Genomic DNA, 21,446 nt, shown 5'->3' with positions numbered 1-21,446 from the left:
TAAGTACGTTTTCCTGGATGAACAACTTGATCATTAAAGCAATGACTTCAATCATATGTTCAGTTTCATTAGCTTAACTTCCTTTTGATTCATTGAAATATACTTGTGCATAACTGAGTGCAGAAGTGGAGCCAAAGGGCCCAGTTAAGACCATTAGATCTACTATCTGCCATTGAAATCAGTGGATCTTGAGCACATAACTACTGATTTCAGCCTCATTTCATTCAATGTGACTTAAGTCTAATGCTTATGTAGTTACATGGCGGTAACTGTCACTCTCTTGTGGTTGCATGCATACTCTGTTGCTCCAGTGATGTAAGAATGTAGAAAGAAACCATGTAAAAGTTGTGAGATCGTGGCAGAAGAACCATGTATGTCACCAACCCATTCTGGCACTTGATGTTAGTATGAGTTTTCTTAAGTGATCCTGCAGTTGCCACCTGTTTTTTTTTTTTTACTTTACCAGAGTTTATTACATTACCAGAGCAGAATATGATGCACCAAGAGGGAATTACAACCACACTTCTCCCCTTAATGTAAGAACTGGGCCTTAGGTACACTTAACTTGCTATATATGTGTCTGTGTGTGTATCCAAGATATATGATTTTTCTTTTAATGTTCCAAATGGAAAGTATTCTCTGCATTGTTTTTAAGTGGATTCCTGTTTGTTTCTTAAAGGGATATGGATGGAAATGTCAGCATTGATTTGCCAGAGGTATGTCACCAATGTTAAATTAATGGCTGGGCAAATCAGCATAATCAAATGCATTATTTTTTGTAATGAGATTAATCAGGACTATTTCATTCCATTTTTTGTTTATGACAAAACCAGCTGAAAAGAAAGAGTGGCTCCACCTGTCAAACAAAATTTTAGCAGCAAGTCTTTTTTCAGACTGCAATTGAATCAAAGCGTAATAAGTACATGTATGAAAATGCTGGCTGCTTTTCTTTCTTCATTAACAATATTTTGATTATTTTAGCTTCCTGAACCAGCCCCACCTGAACAAGAAACTGAAGAAGAGAAACAATTCCGGGCATTGTTCAAGCAGATTGCAGGACAGGTAATAACATATAAATAAACTACAAGCAAAGTCATATCCTAACAGCACTCTGGATAACTAGCAGCCTACATGATACATTAAGCCTGCCTGACATACCGCACAAGTTTGTTCCAGTAACATTGCGTTCATAATCTAAAATGATGGAAGGCAGACACCAGCAACAGCCACTGGAGGGGCAAGGTGCTGGGGTTGAATAGGAGCCGTTGTTCTTCCCCTGCTAAATATAAAGAGAATCACCCCTTTGAAAGGTGTCTCTTAGCCCAGTTAGCAGGGGTGGCCCTATCCACCCCCAGCCCAGTACCTCCAGTGACTATTGCTGGTGTCTATCTTATGTTTCTTTAAAGATGGTAAGCCCTTTGGGGACAGGGATCCATTTATCTTATTTATTATTTCTCTGTGTAAACTGCCCTGAGCCATTTTTGGAAGGGTATAGAAATCAAATTAGTTGTTGTTGTTGTTGTTGTTATTGTGGTCATATATAGTCACATTATTGCCTGCCATTCCTTTGCTATGAAGGTGGCTGGTGCAAGTGGTTTTCGAGATTAAAACCACCCTGACAAAAAAGCTGGGTCCCAAATCCATTAAAGAGCCCACAGAGAGTCAGCTCCACCATCTCTTTCCTCCTTTCACATGGGCCCCATCCAGATCTGAGTTAGCATTTGCCAACTGAGAGAGAGCATCTCTGAGCCCATCCGCATGTAACACAAAACCAGAGTTGAAGGGGCCTCAGGTTGGAATTTTTGATTGTCTGAATGTGTGTAACCACAGTTCAGACCTAAAAGCAACCCAAGGTTTCCCTTCCGAGACTCCGATGTGAACCTTCAGTTTGTAGTGGGTTTCGCTGCCCCTACTTGCAGTTTGGTGGTGACAGTGTTACGCGAGAATGTTACACTGCAGTCCCACTCTGCTGCTGTTCGGGGAGGAAGCTCATCCCAAGCTCCAGCTGTGATTGGCTGCTGGGGCTGTCTTTCAGTCCAGAAGCAAGCCCATGCAGCCAGTTCCCCTTCCTCTCTGCAGTCTCCCTGACTACAGATAGTCTCCTGTCTGTTAGGCATGAATGTGGACAGGAGAGTGGGGAGAGGGGGATGAAACTGAGGGCCCATTGGGCCCATGGTTCCATGTTACATGCAAATGCAGCCTAAGAGAGTCTCCTGCATTGTTGCAGAGGATTCAGGGAGAGTGCTGTAAATTCAGGCAGGGCCAGTCAGCTTGAAAAGAATGGGTTGTTTCGCAAAGGTACCTTGTGCTGGAGGTGAGGCTCTTCAAGCATCAGCTCTCTGCACTTGTTTATCCTACTGACAACTAGGCGCTTTAGGAGTGGAGGTAGTGAGTAAGGGAATCCCTTTTGATTCTGCTCTTTGCCTCTGTTCTGAGCTCACCTGACAGCAGGTAGACTGATATTTTCTGGCTACTTCCTTCCTGTTTCTTCCTCTCTCTCTCTCTCCCCCAACAGGAACACAGGCTTTCTATCCTAAATGTTATTTCCCTAATAAACCTTTTGGACTTTAAGCATCAGTCTCCAGATATTCTTAATGAGCCACTCTCCCCTCACACACACACATACATCCTCTGCTGCCTAAACACCCCCGCTCCAAAACCTTGCAGAAGTGGGGAAGCACTTCTGCTTGCACAAGGCAGGTCCTCCATTTTCCACCAATACCCACTTCCCATCCCATGCTATTGTGGAGTGTCCCCAGCCTCCCTTCCTGTTAGGAGTTCCTAAGAAGTTGTGGAGTCGGGGTAGAAAAGCCCTGTTACATAAGCAGAATCCTGCTAGTGCTCCTTTGCATACAACCCCCTGATTCAAGGGGCTGTGGTTCATACTATCTTTTCATGAGGGGACTCTGATCAGTTGGAAGCAGTATGCTTTTGACATGATTGTGTTGTGGGAGGAAAGAGATACTAACATTACATATTAAAGTGCTGTGAAGGTGCAAGCAGCACAAGGCAGTTGACTCTGGAACACCACATCTGAAGCTGTTCTGGGTGTGTGCCTCTGACTTCACAGAGTTCCCTTAGCAAATGTGACCAAAGTGATCTCCTTATTGAAGAATCATGAGAATAGCAATAGCAATAGCAATAGCACTTACATTTATATACCGCTCTATAGCCGGAGCTCTCTAAGCGGTTTACAATGATTTAGCATATTGCCCCCAACATTCTGGGTGCTCATTTTACCGACCTCGGAAGGATGGAAGGCTGAGTCAACCTTGAGCCCCTGGTCAGGATCGAACTTGTAACCTTCTGGTTACAGGGCGGCAGTTTTACCACTGCGCCACCAGGGGCTCTGCTACATTGCTGCTGCTGCTACATTGTTCTCGTAGTTTAGTTTTATGGTGATGTACTTTATGTATGCAAATGACTGTTAATTGTCTTGAGAACATTTGAAAAGGCAGGATAAAAAAAAAGTTTCAGATCAAAGGAGCTCTCATTTTAAACACCCAAACATGAACACTGCTTTCATTTCTTCATCTCTAGGACATGGAGATCTCTGCAGAAGAACTTGAATATGTTCTGAATGCCGTATTAAAAAAAAGTAAGTGCCATCAAGTTTATAGCCTCTTATCCAAACTGAATACTGATTTATCTCATTTTATTGATGAAACTGCCACCTGATATACAAGCCTGCTATATGAAAGTACTTAGATATAAGCTGATTAACAACAGAGCAATCCCATGAATTGTTACTCAGAAGTAAACCCTGTGGAGTTCAATGGGACTTACTGCCAAGTAAGTATGCTCAGGACTTAGTTCCATTATATTTGGGTGGACACAGGAGTCATAGCAATAGAAACGCCACAGTAGGATCTCCTGTGGTTTGAGCCATGGATTCCTCCTGTTTTCATGATATGACAGATGTATATTCTAGAAAGTTAAATGCTGGGTCAGGTCAGCCAACAGTCTGCTCCCTGCTTCAGGCAAGCTGTCCACCTTTATTTTTTAAAATCACCATAAACACAAATCTTTAATCATTTTGTTTATTTATTTATTTTTTAAAAGCACAGTTGCAAAACTTCTCCAGGGATGAAGAAAGGTATCTTTGTGCCATCATCAGGGTTGGCTTTACCATGCAGTAGGATGCAGCAAGCCACCTTAAGTGGCACAGCAGGAAAATGCTTTACTAACAAGCAGAAGGTTGCCAGTTCGAATCCCCACTGGTACTATATTGGGCAGCAGCGATATAGGAAGATGCTGAAAAGCATCATTTCACACTGTGTGGGAGGTGGCAATGGTAAACCCCTCCTGTATTCTACCAAAGAAAACCACAGGGTTCTGTGGGTGCCAGGAGTTGAAATCAACTTGATGGTACACTAAAAAGAAAAAGAAAAAAGGATGCAGCAAGTCATCTTGGGTGACAAATTATGGAAGAGTAAGATTTTGAATTATCCCCATGCTTGCTCACTTCTGCTGTGTCCAGCAACACCACAAAGCTGCTGGAACTACTCTAGCCAGCCCAACTCTATGGGCATCACCACTCTAGCCCAGGTTTATGGGCAGAAATCTAACCTCCCCTTCTGCTTCTCCATGGCTATCACTACTGCCAGGCACAACAGCATTCTTGCTTGCTATCAATCTAACAGCATACAGCAGAGGAAGGAACAGGCAGGTAATGAATGTATGAGTGTGAGGAATAGTGGGTGGCATTTGGCATCTTACTTCAGGTTCCAAAGACTGGTCCTGGACATTATGGGCATCAGGCAAATGGCTCCATTGCCTGCACCCACAACTAGCTTTTGCTGCAAACTTCCAGGACTTGTTTTTTTAACCAGAACTTTACCACAGAAAAGCAAAACATACATTTAGTCTGAATGCAGTGGAGGCACTTCCAAATTGGACCCAAGCCTCTCTTGAGCACCCATGAGCAAGATTATAAGTTCCATAAAGATTCATACAATAAAGATACAGAGGTAGTGGCAGAGTGGTAGACGAAACCAAAGCATCCCATCTAATGTGTAACTTACATCTTGAGCCTAAGCATATTGTGTGGACATCAGCTAACAGGACTTAATTTCAAGTAATAGTCCTGAGGGGAAAGTCACTGAGGTTTATGTGATGTTGGTGCTCATTTTGCCTTTATGTGACACTCCCACTATACAGGGAGAATGGGCAAAGAACAATCAGAGATCTTAAAAACCATCACTTGCATTTCTATTTTACAGCACCACCAAAAAAAACCCCAGCCCAACACAGGGCAACTCCATACCTTCACTCCCAGAGCCGTCCCTAGTGGGTCGTGAGACTGGGGGCAAATTAGCATCTGTGAAGCCTCATGGGGAGGTGGTTGTAGGGGAGTGTGTCCATGCAACCTGCTTCCTCCCACCTGCACATCTTCTCCCAGCTGCAGGGTGAAAGCACACAGCTGCAGGTGGTCTTGGGGCAGCCACTTGGGGGACATAGAGAAAGTCCATGTAGCTGGCGCCGCAGATGGTTGGGGGGAGGAGTCTCCTCCCCAGGGCTTGCCCAAGGGTCAGGGGCACCGCAGGCAAAGCCCACCTGGGCACATCTCGCACACTCCCATCTCCTGCCCAAGTGCCCCCCTCAAATCTCCCATTGTCTACCCAGGCACCCTCCTGGCCACAGCAAGTGGCAGGCAGGAAGATCAGTGCTGGGTGGGTGATGGGGGGGAGGAGAGAGTGTGCATGCAGCCCACGCGGGGCCTGCTGGTCACGCATCTCCTCCAAGCACCAGACGCACTGCCACTGATAGGCTGCAGGGGGTGGGTAGGAGAGTGTGCATGTGGGGCCTCCAGAAGTGCAGGACTGGGGGCAGCCTCCCCAGTTGCCCCGCCCAAAGGACAGGCCTGTTCGCTCCTCCTGTTGTCAGCATCCCATGCAGAGGAAGTACCAAAGTGAACAGCGCTCCCTGCTGAGATACGATCCTCTCCATCTCTGGCAATTTTCAAAAAACACCTGAAAACCCATCTTTTCACCCAAGCTTCCTCTGCTTCCTAAATTTTGGGAGTTTTAATATCTGGTCTATTTTAAAAATCAAAACCTGATTTAGGGGTTTTTAATCACTGTAATTGTTCAATTGTTGTTTTAAAATGTTTTTAAATTGTTAATTGTTATATTGTTTTTTAATTTGTTTTAGCTCATTACTATTTTAGTGGTTTGTTTTAATTGTGAACCGCCCTGAGCCATTTTGGAAGGGCGGTATACAAATCAAATCAAATCAATCAATCAATAATAACATGCAAAATTACCTTGTGTCTGCTTAAATTCAAGGGGGGGAAACAGTGAATTCTGATTTGTTTTATTCTTGTAATAATTGTCTTGCAGCAAAGAACATCAAATTCAAGGAAATAAGTCTCCTTTCATGCAGAAACATTATTTCCCTAATGGATGTATCCTTTGAAATAGAGTATGAAAATTTCCTTGACTGTCACGGCTGCAACATTTTACAATCAGTTCTACAAGATATTAATGGCATTAATACATTAATGACATCAATTAATACAAAATAAAGTAATAAAATAAAAATTAATGACATTAATACATTGATAGTAAATTAATGACATTTACATACAATAACAATAATTTAATGACATAATTAAAATACATTGATAGTAAATTAATGACATTAATACATAATAAATGTACATGTATTAATGGAAAAACCAATCACATACACAAGTCATATGTCAAAGTATTTTCAAGGAATTTGAAACCTTTTGTGAATCTCAGTCTGCCCCAAATTCCCAGCACTTCCATGCACAACTTTCCATTCCAGGACTATTACAAAAGTTGTTCATGACAAGGGAAGTCAGGGAACTGCTGTGTAGTTTCTAGAAACGTAGGGTGAGGAGACAGGGAAGTGCATATGATGGCCACTAGCTTGGATGGCTTTAAAAGGGGCTTAGACAAATTCATGGAGGACAGGTCTACCAACAGCTGCTTGTCTGGTGGCTGTGAGCCACCTGCAGCCTCAGAGGCAAGATGCCTCTAAATACAGGTTGCAGGGGAGCAATAGCAGGAGAGAGGGCATGACCTCACTTGCCTGTGGGCTTCCCAGAGGCATCTGGTGGGCCAGTGTGGGGAAAAGGATGCTGGACTAGACAGATCTTGGGCCTGATCCAGCAAGGCTGTTGTTATGTTATGTTCATATCACACATAGATGTTACTGGGGAGAGGGGAGGGGTTGCTACTTTTAATGGCAGCCATGCATGCTCCATGACACTTAATTCTCTGGCTTTTATTTATGTCAGGGCAAAGGGACCCAAGTATCAATGTGGCTTAGCATACTGCAGCAAGGACTCACACCAGCCATTATAAGGGCCAGTCCAGTGGTGGTGTAATAGGCTGTAACTAGACGGCCCCGGCCTCATAATGACTCAGTGAAGTTCACTATCTATATATTTAATTCTCTTTGGACATACGTGCCCAGGATTTGGCGGCGGAACTCTCACGACACGCTGCAAGAGTTTGAAGTGAGGACTGAGGAGGAGAGGGGGAAGAAAGTGCCGGCAGTGGCCACCGGCTGGCTGGGTGGAGGAGGCGGGGGAAAGAAAGGCGTCAGCGGGCGGGGGGAGAGAGAAAAAACGGCGGTGGTGGGGCCCTTCTTGGCTGCCCGCCGCGGCTCTGTGTGTGGGGAGGAACGGGAGGGGAGGAGGGCTGAAGAGGGCGGGCCGGAGGGAAGGGGAAGAGAGGAGAGATCGAGGCAGGAGGAAGAGGGAGGGGGAAACAGCCGGCCCCAAAGTGCCACACAGATGCTCTGTGCGGGGTTGGCTAGTTTGTTTTATGTTTATTTTTTATTTATTCGATTTCTATACCACTCCTCCAAAAATGGCTCAGGGCGATTTACACAGAGAAATAATAAATAAATAAAATGGCTCCTGTCCCCAAAGGGCTCACAATCGAAAAAGAAACCTAGACAGACACCAGCAACAGTCACTGGAAGTACTGTGCTGGGCGTGGATAGGGCCAGTTACTCTCCCACTGCTAAAAAAAGCGAATCACCACTTTTAAAAGGACTATGAATGAGTCCCTTGCTACACTATTGTTTTATTGCTGCTTCCCTCATAAACACAGAGGAAACTTATGTTTATTTAACTAAACTGCATTCAGGAACAGCTCCATTTTTTCTCCTTCTTCTTTCTCTCCCTTTCCTTTCTGACTTCACTCCACCCCCCACTCTCTCTCTCTCTCCAGGATCCCCACTGGGACAAACTTCCAAACAACAAAACACAAAAGATTAATGGATAGAATATGACTAGTACACTGAGCCAGCTTAAAGATAATGTTGGACCTTTATGCCATGGCACACTAGCTCATAGGCCAGAATCCGTTGGGCAAAAGCCCTAATCATATGGACTACTCATCAATCCCAGTCCTGGCAAGGTTGCCTCAATTACAGAATGAGGAGAAGGGACTTAAGCTGCATGAAGCACAGCAGAATGAGGCTTGTGCACTAGCCATGTATAGACTGGCACTCTAGGTACCCTGGCAGAAGGACACCATATGCTCTACTAACTACAGTATCTAACTCTAATCCATAGGAACAGCCTGTTGGTTAAGCAAGTCTGACTGTATCATTTAGGCTGGCTATTGTGTTCTGAACAACCCTGGTTTCCTTAATGTGTACCGTATCAGAGTAGTGGCAATGGAAAACTGGAATTCAGTGAGTTCAAAATTTTCTGGGACAAACTGAAGAAGTGGATAGTAAGTTGTTACAGAATCATCTTTGTTTTATCAGTGGTTGTGCTGGGCACCTTTCTTTCTTTTTAAGCAACTACAGCGTTGCAATGTATTAAGAAGCATAAAACTTTGATTTAATAAGAATGTTCTTTTAAAACCATTATTTCCAGGAATCTTTCCTTGTTTTCTATAGCACAAACAGCAGTATTTTATAAGAAGCATTAATACAGTGTTTTACTAGGGTAGAAAACTATTTTTGAGATGAGTGTTCCTTTGGAGGAGGCCAAACAAAATAAATCTTGAACACAAAACATTTTTGTTGGTATATAACAAGAAACTCCTGACTCAGGGTTAAGAGAATACATGCTTGATGAGTGACTAAGTTTCCATTGCTTACTTCTTATGCTTATCTCCTCCAATAATCCATGAATAGAATTTGAAATAGACAGTCAGAAGGCTCAGGCAAGTGAATCCAAAATGTAAAAAAGATTATCTGAAATCCTGCAACTGTTCAGTGACCCATAAAGCTGTCTGATTCTTCACTAGGGGTGGGTCACAAATAGTTTTCTCTTAATGGGGCTCTAACTGTCTCTTTTGGTTCCAATACTCTTTTTCTTTGGCAAATACAATAACCATTGTTTCTGTTATCCTCTGAGTGGACATATGCTTAGCAGCCAGTGTCACTACTACCTTTTTGTCCTAGGTCCAGTTGAATAATTGATGTTTAGAACAGAACATACAGCTGTGGGTAAGATCTGAAGCAGTCTGAATTGGTCTACTCCTAATCATATAGCTGAACTGACAGCTGTAAGATTAAAAGTAGACAGACAGACAGATTCAGGCTGTTCAGCTGCAACATCCTTTGCTGCTCCAGATCCCCTGCCCAATTTTGACCTTGAAGTCAAGTATTTTGACTTTTAAGCATCAAAGGTCACTGCTTGTTATTTCTAAGAGCTGATTCTCCCATAACTTTGTTCAAAAAGATGCTCTGAGTGTACACTTGAAGATGTTAAGTTAACCAACAAGTGCAGACAGACTTTTTTTTTTTGCAAACTAACGTATCATAGACACATACACTCAGTTGCTCAGGTTTGCCACAGCATAATACATGAAAACATCCAAACATCCTCGGCTTCCCAGTACCCAACAATTGCTTCCAGATTGACTGTCACTTTCACAAATGGAACTTTTACTTCAGTAAGGACTGACTCATGCAAAACTGGCAGTTCATATAGTCTTATCCTGAACTAATCCAGTACAAAATTGTTGAAAGATTCTTATATGATTTTGCAAAATCACCACTTCTGAAGAAAACCATCTTAAAAATGAAACCATCATAATTCAGTGCATCATCACCTGTGTAGGAGAGCTGGGTGCGCTCCCGATTTTCGGTTGTGTGCCTGCAAACATTAAAGTACAAGGCGGAGAGAATAATAGTGTGTGAAGTGGCAGCTGGGTAGGAAGAGCACACTATCCAGATTCTGTCCACAGCGTTTTACTGAAGTAGTGGGGAAAGTTGTGTGGACAAGCCTAATGAGTATTTAATTTTTGTTGACAGTTGTCTGTTTTGTTGCTTTTGTTTAGAGTGTCTTCCTCCATTTTGATTCCGACCAGTCTGGCACCATGTCTTCCTATGAACTTCGTCTTGCTTTAAAAGCAGCAGGTACACATTTTGTCAAAGGTTGCCAGGCTTTTTCTCAAGGTGACGCTAGGTGACTAAAGGACAGCATTTTGTAGGAGGCAGAGAAAGCAGCTGGGTCACCTCCAAAGGGTCTAGGGGCAGCAGTGAGTGAGCAGGAGTCTTCTTTCAAGACTGGCCTCACAAAGCGACAAACTAGGTGTAACTTGCCTAGGGAGCAAGAGGTTGCTCAGACACAGTGCCTCGATCCTGCCGCCCAGAACAAAACCCATTCCGCACAGAGATGAAAAAAAATTGGAGGGACCACTGGTGTCAATAAGACACCTGTGAATGTGAAATCACGGATATACAGTCCTCGTATAACGGGGTTTCTCTGTACTAGTACTTTTCAGGCAAACCTTCCGGAGTGGTTTACATAAAAGCTTCAATTAAAAAACTAGGGGTGTGCAATTCGGGTTTTCGGGTGATTCGGCTCGGACCCGAGCCGAATCACCCCCGTTCTGTTTTGTGCCTGAATCTGGGTCACCCGAATCACCCTTGATTCGGTTCGGATTCGGATTTAATCCGAATCCGAATCGATTCAGGGGGGTAAAAAGGGGCCCAGGGGCAAATTTTTGGGGTGGGGTGGTAGAGCCCAATGGGTAGAGTCTACCACCCCAATTTCAGGGGGATTGGGCAAAGTCCTGATTTTTTGTGAATTTTTAAAGTTTTAGTGACTTTGGGGCAGTTCGGGGGCATAGCATGGGATTTGGGCAAAAGGAGTGGGGTGGGGTAGTAGTGCCTAATGGGTGCAGGCTTCCACCCCAATTTCAGGGGGATTGGGCAAAGGGCTGATTTTTGGTAAATTTCTGAAATTTTCATGTCTTTGGGGCAGATTGGGGCATATTGGGGCAGAAAGTGGGGCCTGGGGCAGAATAGTGGGGTGGGGTGGTAGTGCCTAATGGGTGCAGGCTTCCACCCCAATTTCAGGGGGATTGGGCAAAGGGCTGATTTTTGGTAAATTTCTGAAATTTTCATGTCTTTGGGGCAGATTGGGGCATATTGGGGCAGAAAGTGGGGCCTGGGGCAAAATAGTGGGGTGGGGTGGTAGTGCCTAATGGGTGCAGGCTACCACCCCAATTTCAGGGGGTTTGGACAAAGGGGTGGTTTTTTGAGAATTTTTGAAGTTTGGGTGTCTTTGGGGCAGATTGGGGGCAGAAAGTGGATCTGCCCCAAAGGAGTGGGGTGGGCTGGTAGATAGTGCCTAATGGGTGGAGGCTACCACCCATCCCCAATTTAAGAGTGATTGGGCAGAGGGGGGAATTTTGGTGAATTTATTTTTATGAGGTTTGTCTTCATAAGGTGAAGTGTGCTAAATTGATTACTTCCTCATATTATTCATAGTAAAGGAAAGTGTGAAAAAGTGAAAGTGGGGTCATGAGAGTTGTTTAATTGAAAAAAATCTCATTTGCTATGATAGAATGAGAATTCACACCTCAGAAATGTGAATTCTCATTCTATCATAGCAAATGAGATTTTTTTCAATTAAACAACTCTCATGACCCCACTTTCACTTTTTCACACTTTCCTTTACTATGAATAATATGAGGAAGTAATCAATTTAGCACACTTCACCTTATGAAGACAAACCTCATAAAAATAAATTCACCAAAATTCCCCCCCCTGCCCAATCACTCTTAAATTGGGGATGGGTGGTAGCCTCCACCCATTAGGCACTATCTACCAGCCCACCCCACTCCTTTGGGGCAGATCCACTTTCTGCCCCCAATCTGCCCCAAAGACACCCAAACTTCAAAAATTCTCAAAAAATCAGCCCTCTGCCCAATCCCCCTGAAATTGGTGTGGTAGCCTCCACCCATTAGGCACTACCACTCCACCCCACTCTTTTGGGGCAGATCCACTTTCTGCCCCCAAACTGCCCCAAAGTCACCAAAACTTCAAAAATTCTCAAAAAATCACCCCTTTGTCCAAACCCCCTGAAATTGGGGTGGTAGCCTGCACCCATTAGGCACTACCACCCCACCCCACTATTCTGCCCCAGGCCCCACTTTCTGCCCCAATATGCCCCAATCTGCCCCAAAGACATGAAAATTTCAGAAATTTACCAAAAATCAGCCCTTTGCCCAATCCCCCTGAAATTGGGGTAGAAGCCTGCACCCATTAGGCACTACCACCCCACCCCACTCCTTTTGCCCAAATCCCATGCTATGCCCCCGAACTGCCCCAAAGTCACTAAAACTTTAAAAAATCGCCAAAAATCAATCATGAACCGAATCACCCGAATTTTTTGTGCCCGAAATTCGGGTGATTCGGCTCGTGCCCGAAAAAATTCGGGGGACATCGGGGGTGATTCGGTTCGGCCCCGAATCACCTGAAATTGTTCGTTTTGGGCACAGATCTTTCTGTGCCAGAAATTTTTTGCACATCCCTATAAAAAACCATACATCAAGCAAAAGATTGCTGAAGATCAAATAATAACTAGTAATACGGAGGGCGCAGTGGGGAAATGACCTAACTAGCAAGCCAGAGGCTGCCAGTTCAAATCCCCGCTGGTATGTTTCCCAGACTATGGGAAACACCTATATTGCTCAGCAGCGATAAAGGAAGATGCTGAAAGGCATCATCTCATACTATGTGGGAGATGGCAATGGTAAACCCCTCCCGTATTCTACCAAAGACGGGGCTCTGTGGTCACCAGGAGTTGACACCGACTCGATGGCACAACTTTACTTTTACCTTTTAATGTCTTTTTGTTAGATTCAGGTGCCATTCAATCCAGATTCCAGAACTTTCTATTTTAAGACTTCATAATTCTACCATGTATGCAGCAGCCCTTTGAATAAGTTCTGTCAGGCACAGAGTGGCAGAAATCAGAAAAACATATGGCCACCATCACTGCGCTGGGTTGTTGATAGCTCTCCTTTAAAGTTGTTTGCTTGGAATCAATTAAGTCAATAACAAAGTGCTGTTTGCATAATATGTTATGATTTCAAGAACCAGGACTTCAGTGGGAATTTTTGGCTAGGACTGTCTGACTGAGAACAAGGATAAAAGAGAATAGAGAAAGCATGAATTATGGCGATTAGAGCATCACGTGAATGAATAACATTTATATGGGAGACAATAGAGAATCATAAAGGACATGGAAATCTCATTCCAGGTCCCCACTCTCTTTCCTGAGGTTTCACTGGACACTGACCCAATCCATTCTCCACAATCATGAGAACAAGAAGTTTATTTTAAAATGAAAACTGAGATACCCAGGATGTCAAATTCTGCAGTGATTCCAGAAGCCACATTCAGTAGAGGCTGTTTTACAATTGTGGGGTGGAAGCATGATAGTTGCAATAAGTTACTAAAGAAATTCATATTTCCATTTAAGGGTTTCAGCTCAATAATTACTTGCTTCAGCTGATCGTTCTTAGATACTCCGATGACCAATACCAGATTGAATTTGATGACTTCTTAAACTGCCTCGTCCGCCTAGAAAATGCAAGCCGTGAGTATCCTCTTGTGGGTACCTTAATAAAGGCACTAATAAGTTCTCTTCCAACGTGTTTTGATTACCATGTTATGGGCAGTTGGTGGGGTTTTGGTTCTACTAACTTCTTTGGCTTTCTTCATAGTTTATTTTTGAAGTAGTTCATCTCCTACTCAATGTGCTGTAATTATTAGATTTACTGTCCTGCTTTACGCTCTCATAGAGATGTGCAGAATGTTCCGAGGTCAGAACATTCTCACTCGAAACAGGCCATTTCGAGTGTTCCGTTCCAAAATAGAATGCCTTCAAATGAAGGGCTTGTTCCGTCAGAACAACCGGCTTGAACGGTTGTTCCAACAGAACATTCCAGGCATTTGCATTCCACGCAAATGCCTGGAGCTGGTTGTTCCGACTGGATGAGCCTTTTATTTGAAGGACATTCCGCTTTGGAACGGGACATTCACAATGGCCCATTTTGAGTGGGAACATTCCGAGATTGGAATGTTCTGCATATCCCTACTCTCCCATTGAAATTAAAAGGACAAGTTAGGCATGCTAATTTAGTAAGGATGTCATCCTATGTTAATTTTTTAATGCTTACATTTTATTACATTTATATCCTGCCTTTTTCCCATCATGGAACTCAAGGCAACTTACATGGATTCCTTAGGAGGTGATCAATCCAGGCACTGACCAAACTTAGACTTACTTCAACAATTGTGCCTTCCTCCAGCCATCCACTGGGACCCATAACGTTATTCATTTGAAAGCTACAGTTACAACAAGATTTGTTTGAGAGCAGATTTGCCTATACCTGCACTGACAATATGAGCCTTATATTTCAGTTGAATAGTATGAAGAAAAGCATTGCCAATTCTAATGGCAATATTAGTGGAGTATATTGTAGCCATGGAGCTCCTGATCAGGATCGGGACCATGGTGGGAGCAAAAGGTTAAAGTCCCCTCCATCTATGCCATGGTTCCAATCGGGATTGCCTTCTGGCAGTGCTATTTAATTTGGTGGAGGGCGGAGACACATGAGGCCAAATTATATGCTTAACCTAACATGCAAGTTAGGTTCTGAGGCTCTTCTCAGAAACAGTTAAGATTGGGCTAGGGCAGCTAAGCCCGGGCTTGGCTGCCCATGAGAACTGAGTGGTGGCAAACCCACCTATAGAGCCTGCCGATTAGGTGAGGTTAAGGGTGCAAGCACACCCTTACATGAATGAATGAATAAAATAAAATAAATAAACTTGGGCTAACTGCTTGCATGTGAGCACTGACTGCTCCCAGCCAGCACTGGCAGAGGAGTGGGCTCCCAGATGTCACCAGCAGGATTCCCACATTGTGGGATTTCTGTGGGCCAGGACATTTACTGCAAGAGAGTTTGGCTTGAGATCCTGAGTATATTGGCATAAATTAAACTGAGGTAAAATCTATCAGGAGTCACCTTAAGTGGCACAGTGGGGAAATGCTTGACTAACAAGCAGAAGGTTGTTGTTGTTGTTGTTGTTGTTGTTGTTACATTTATATCCCACTCTTCCTCCAAGGAGCCCAGAGCGGTGTACTACATACTTGAGTTTCTCTTTCACAACAACCCTGTGAAGTAGTTTAGGCTGAGAGAGAAGTGACTGGCCCAGAGTCACCCGGCTAGTTTCATGGCTGAATGGGGATTTGAACTCAGGTCTCCCCGGTCCTAGTCCAGCACTCTAACCACTACACCACACTGGTTGCCAGTTCAAATCCCTGCTGGTATGTTTCCCAGACTATTGGAAACACCTATATCGGGCAGCAGTGATACAGGAAGATGCTGAAAGGGAGGAGGCAATGGTAAACCCCTCCTGTATTCTACCGAAGAAAACCACATGGCTCTATGGTTGCCAGGAGTCAACACTGACTCAATGGCACACTTTACTTCAAAATCTATCAGACTCTCATTGTTCTTTCAGGAGTATTCCAAGCATTATGTGTGAAAAGCAAAGATGCCATGAACCTGAATATAAGTGAGGTAAGCACCTAAGATTATACAATCTAAATGAACTTAACTGGAAAGTCTGTAGAAAATAAATATTAGGTATATAAGAGTCTCAGTGTGTGACTCTTCACTTTTGAGTTCTCTTTTATGCATTTTGCTTCCCTCCATTCACTGCTTACATTTCACTACTGACCTGAGTTTGTTTCCTGGATTTCTACTGGGTTAATATGAACTGGCCTGACAAATTCTGCCCAGGCCTATTGCCCTTAACATTTAAATAGCTAAGTGCCAAACAGAAAGACAGAATGCAGGGAGGGCCCAGATTTCCCTGTGCTAGAAATAATGGCTGACATACTGTGCAAAGGGATGTGGGTGATGGGCTTGAGCACTGCCCACACCCCCTGCAATGGGGCTATAGCCTACACTACAGGGCAGCACTGCACAGCGGTAAAAGCTGCGTGCACACAGTTGCATGACATGATGCCCAGAAGAGCCCCTGGTGGCGCAGTGGTAAAACTGCCGCCCTGTAACCAGAAGGTTACAAGTTCGATCCTGACCAGGGGCTCAAGGTTGACTCAGCCTTCCATCCTTCCGAGGTCGGTAAAATGAGTACCCAGAATGTTGGGGGCAATATGCTAAATCATTGTAAACCGCTTAGAGAGCTTCGGCTATAAAGCGGTATATAAATGTAAGTGCTATTGCTATTGCTATTTCTAATAGCTGCATACATGCAACCCAGACCACCCACCGCTCTTACCCTACACTGCAGCCCCACTGCAGGTGTTGACATGTGTGCAGGGGCAAGGGAGGTGCTCAGGTCACCGCGTCCCCTTGCGCAGTACACCTGCCAATGATATTGTCTTGCTACAGTCAAGGAGCCAAATTCTACTCCCAGAGGAGAACAGCATTATATCATTCTAATGGGAGTCATTTTTAAATAAAGTAATACTTACGATCCCCACCGCACATTAAGGTCATCTGAAGAGGTCCGTCTTCAGTTGCCACCAACATGTCTGGTGGCGACTCAGAGGCGGGGCCTTCTCTGTGGCTGCTCCCGGGCTGTGGAATGCACTTGCGGCAGAAATCCGTAATCTTAGTTCATTATTGGCTTTCCAGAGAGCCCTTAAGACCTATCTGTTTGGCCTGGCCTTCCAGGGTTTTAAAACTGTTTTTAAACTGTAAAGGTTTGGCCTGGTTTTCCAGGGTTTTAGAAACTGTTTTAATTGTTTTAATAACGGTTTTGTGTTGTTTTTACAATTTTTGATTTTAACAGTTAATTGATTTTAGTGCTGTTTTTAATGTAAACCGCCCTGAACCATTTTTGTAAGGATGGTATAGAAATCAAATAAATAAATACAAAATGTTATGGCACCTTAAGGACGAAGAGAACCTTATGCCACAATGTGTTAGTCTTAGGTGCCACAGGCACGTTTGCTGTTTTACTGGAACAGACTAAACAGCTGCCCTTCTAGGCATTGTTTCTTGTCTTTAGTATACCAGCATGAGACCAAAACATAATATTCGTATCCCATCCTATTTCCAAGAAGATCAATGTAACAGCTTAGCCTCACAATGACCTTGTGGGGTAGGCTAGATTGACAATTGTGACCCAAGGCCACCCAGTGGGCATCAAAACTGAGCAGGGATTTGAGCCGAGATCAACCTAATCCAGACAACTAGATGCTCAAGAGTCCAGAGGTTTGCCACCTAGTCTCCCATATAGCCCCTGATCCAAAGGACAGCACTTGGATTATTCCTTCCTTCCTTCCTTCCTTCCTTCCTTCTATACCACCCTTCCAACAATGATTCAGGGCGGTTTACACCGAGAAATAATAAATAAATGAGATGGATCCCTGTCCCCAAAAGGCTCACAATCTAAAAGAAACCATAGGATAGACACCAGCCACAGTCACTGGAGGTAGGTACTGTGTTGGGGGTGGATAGGGCCAGTTACTCCCCCCCCACTAAATAAAGAGAATCACCACATTAAAAGGTGCCTCTTTGCCAAGTTAGCAGGGGCTAACTCATGCCAAGGCATATACAAATGGTTCTTAAAGCCATGCCCCTGCCCCTCCACCAAGTGAACAGTGTCAGAGTATTTATCAGAGTTCAGCCTTTACTGAATTTACGTGAATCCAAGACTAGATTTTTTCCAAGTTCTTTGCTGTTAGAAATCAGGAGGCCATCTTAAACTCACAGCCTTTTGAGTAAATATAGGTATAACCTGCATTTAATGTCGTCTTCTTTTTTTAACAAAAGGGGGCTCGTCTTAAATTCAGAGTCATCTTGTATTTGGGTAAATACAGGTATGATCCTCATGCAAACAGGAATGAGAAGATGAGGTTCAAGAATGATGAGCCTTGGAGGCTGAGCTATACAATTTGAAGCGAGCTCTGCCAACAGAGCTGTTTGCTGTTTGCCCTGAGCAAAGAGTCCTTTGTCCGTCTCTTGATTATGGATGAATTTGTTAGTAGACAGACCCAATACTGCTGGCCTTCCAAGATTTACTCTGTTCTAAACAGAGTCCCTATCAAAAGTTAGTTGCTGAGCAAGCTCCAGAGCCACTGTGTCACAGATGGCAAAAAGGTTGCTGTGAATTGTAGGTGAAAATCCAAGCAAAACATCAACAGACAACCTTCTTTCAAAAAGACATTCAATGAGTTTCCACCAGTTAACCATTTTTATTCATGTGAAAGTTCCCTAATTTACACAACTGCAAATTCAAAGTTCCTTTGATGAAGTCTTGAGCTAATTCAGATATAAATGTATAGGCAAAGAACTTTTTAAAAAAACTCATTTTTAATTAAGTCGAATAAATGACACACTTTGATCTGGGCTTGCCGACTGCCCAGTATTATGGAAGCATTCCTATTATTGCAGAAAAGTGCAAGCACTGCCATTTGTACAGACTTTGTGTATGTGTCACAGGGCATGGGGAGTCTCACATACGTAAACTGTTAAGGCCAAAAAATGCAGAAGGTTAAGGTTGCCTGTTGAGCCTTGGAACTCCAGTTATGGCCTTCTGCTGTGCCACCGTTGGTGCTGCAATGCCAGTGGCAGTGGAGATTAATTTTCTTTTACTGTATACCCTGTTACACCATCTATAATCCACGGGTGCAATCCAGCAACATTATAATCAATGGGAATTTTCCCTTTGTCTACAGTAGGAGGTGGTTTGTTTCCCATAACATCACAGCCCTATGTAATATAACTGTACCCTAATAATAACAACAGTCAATGCTTCTGCTCTGGTGTCCTTTATTCTGGAAGCTTTGTAAACGTTCTTATTTAACAAAACCTGCTTTTGTCCTTCCATTATTTTTCTACTCCAAACCAAGGCACAGCTAATCACCAATTCAGATAATGAAGAGGCTGCAGTCTTGGCCTTTGAGTACTGATGGTTTGGGCTTATCAGTTCTAACACTGGGCTGGTCTCTTTCTCTCTCTTTCTCTCATTAGTTTATCAACTTGACCATGAACATCTAAAGACATCCAGCATTCTTCAGCCAGCCCTCAAGTTGCCTCTCAGATCAATTTCCAATGTTTGGAGCTCTTACCATGTCTTTGAAAACCGGAGACCCTTTCTTCCTTTTCTAATATTCATCCTGATTATATAAAGAATGTGTTTTCAAAAACCTAATATTGATAAGTATTTAACTTGTGTGTATATATTCTACACAGTAAGCATGAATATGTAATGCGTCCCAATGAATTGCAATCCCTCATTCACATTACTTGAAATGAGCAACCCTAAGCAATCGCTGCCTTTTTATGTAATGTAATTATTTCCGTTCCTAGTAAACTGCCACACAGATAAACATCTCCCATGAAGTGTCCTTGTTTTGTTTTGTCTACCTCTGTGCAAATGTTTATGGGAGAGAGGGATTTCAGTGAACCAGAGACTAGCCCAGGAAAGTTTGACATTGACCCTAGGGGCAGGTAGACTTTGATGCTGGTGGAGTAGAGAAAGAGCACGTGAAACAAACTTATCCTGTTGGGGTTTTGTTGTTGTTGCTGTTTTCTTTTTCTTTTTGGTCACAGCAATGCAGCTTGAGTCTACAGAGGACCAGCTGGGATGATACTCCAAACTGGCCCTTTAAACATTTGAGTGTGCACATCCACCCCCATGCTTGGCACATCATTGGGTAATCATGCAGAGGGAGTGGTCCGTCTGAACTACCCCGCTGCACGATGAGTGGGGAAGAAACATGCACATCCACATCCCTCCTTCATGGGTTAAAGGGGCTGGTTCAAAGTAGTGTCCAAACCAGCTCTCAGACAAGCTGAAGAACCCTGCTGGAAGACAGCAATGGGCCCAAAATCCATTTCGTTCAATATTTGGCCTCTATCCACTCCCCCTCTAGTCTTCCTCCACCCCCTCAGATAAAAAGCTCTGAATGGTTAAAGCTCTTCCTTGAAAGGAAGGTGCTCCAGCGTCCTTATTTTGGTTGCCTTTTTCAGCATCTTTTTCAGTTATTAAATTTGTTTGGTTTTGATCCACCAGAAATTTTCTGTTTACCTTTGGATCTACCATTTCTGACACTACAAAGGTAGAAAGGGATACTTAATTCAGTATGTCAGCTCCTAAAACATCTCATTGAACTTAAATTCATTAGCTCATCTGGATTTACTTGTCACTGCAGGCCCTGCTGTTCATCTTTCGAAACAAATGCACATTGTGCATAAGGCGCTTCCATCTGGCTTCGCTAGATGCATTGTGCTTGTTCATAGAGAGCACATCGCAAAGCAGTCAAATACCGCCCTGAGACCTTGAGTTGGGGCGGTATAAAAATGCACTAAATAAATAAATAGTAGATAAATACAACCCTACTAGCTCATCCCTATGATGCAGGAGGACTGGGAGTAGAGCACAGTAATCCAGATTTCTATGGAATCCATCAAGATGAGGCAGTGAGAGTAAATTTACATATTAAAGTTCCAACCTGAGAACTGATCATTTTGCCCAGTCCTATAATAGCTTGTCAGTCACATTACTCAAACCTACATCCTCTGCCAGCTCCACAAAGATTGAGAAGCGCATGGTGTAAGGATTTCCTGATGACTTGCTTGCTGGAAAGCAGGAAACCCATCTGCTCATAAAAATCAGTTTGCAGGATTATTAAAAGCTGCATCTTTATTCTGGGTTTCACAATATATGAACCCCACAATCAGCATTGCAATGGTATGGTCTTCTATGTTGTGATGCAGCAATTTGTGCTATTATCATCTATATTGCTCTAATGGAGTTCTAAGAGATTAAAATGGAAACTTTAGGATACCTAAGTCTTTGTGTCTTGATTAATTGACCTCTGAAACACAGATTACAGGATAGATAAAAACTGCCCTTCCGATCCATTTTAGGTTGAAAACAAATTGCTTAGTGCCAGAAAGAAGTGGATTTATCATGCTGATCTGATTCATTTCCTAGAGGACAAGTGTGACTGAAATAGAAAGGAGGTCAGATTAACAGGTCATGTCAGAATCACAGCTTCCATATGTTGATATTATTAGATGGAAGGATCACATATTTATCCTAAGGTTAAAATGAACTGTAACTTCTAGTGGGCAAATTTCAAGGAGAGGCTGTACAGAACAAACAAATGAAAACCAATCTTGAGATGTAGCAGGAACTGATTTTGAGTTTCAGGGCAGAAA

At 43.4% G+C, this 21,446-nt stretch overlaps 1 protein-coding gene across 2 annotated transcripts in view; it reads left to right on the top strand.

Moving 5' to 3' along the window:
- Positions 1 to 19,616, top strand: part of CAPN9 (calpain 9) — a 45,379-nt gene extending 25,763 nt beyond the window's left edge. For both annotated transcript variants that reach the window (XM_053298230.1, XM_053298238.1), the window contains 9 exons: positions 680 to 716; positions 982 to 1,062; positions 3,541 to 3,598; positions 6,342 to 6,406; positions 8,652 to 8,720; positions 10,281 to 10,359; positions 13,718 to 13,834; positions 15,766 to 15,824; positions 19,251 to 19,616. In XM_053298230.1, the coding sequence (XP_053154205.1) occupies positions 680 to 716; positions 982 to 1,062; positions 3,541 to 3,598; positions 6,342 to 6,406; positions 8,652 to 8,720; positions 10,281 to 10,359; positions 13,718 to 13,834; positions 15,766 to 15,824; positions 19,251 to 19,277 (592 nt within the window). In that variant the 3' untranslated portion in view covers positions 19,278 to 19,616. The remainder of the gene's footprint in view (positions 1 to 679; positions 717 to 981; positions 1,063 to 3,540; positions 3,599 to 6,341; positions 6,407 to 8,651; positions 8,721 to 10,280; positions 10,360 to 13,717; positions 13,835 to 15,765; positions 15,825 to 19,250) is intronic.
- Positions 19,617 to 21,446: the final 1,830 nt, after the last annotated feature.

The sequence above is a fragment of the Hemicordylus capensis genome, chromosome 1 (assembly GCF_027244095.1).
Source record: "Hemicordylus capensis ecotype Gifberg chromosome 1, rHemCap1.1.pri, whole genome shotgun sequence".
In the NCBI taxonomy this organism is placed as follows: Eukaryota; Metazoa; Chordata; class Lepidosauria; order Squamata; family Cordylidae; genus Hemicordylus; species Hemicordylus capensis.
This window is presented reverse-complemented; position numbering and strand designations above follow the sequence as displayed.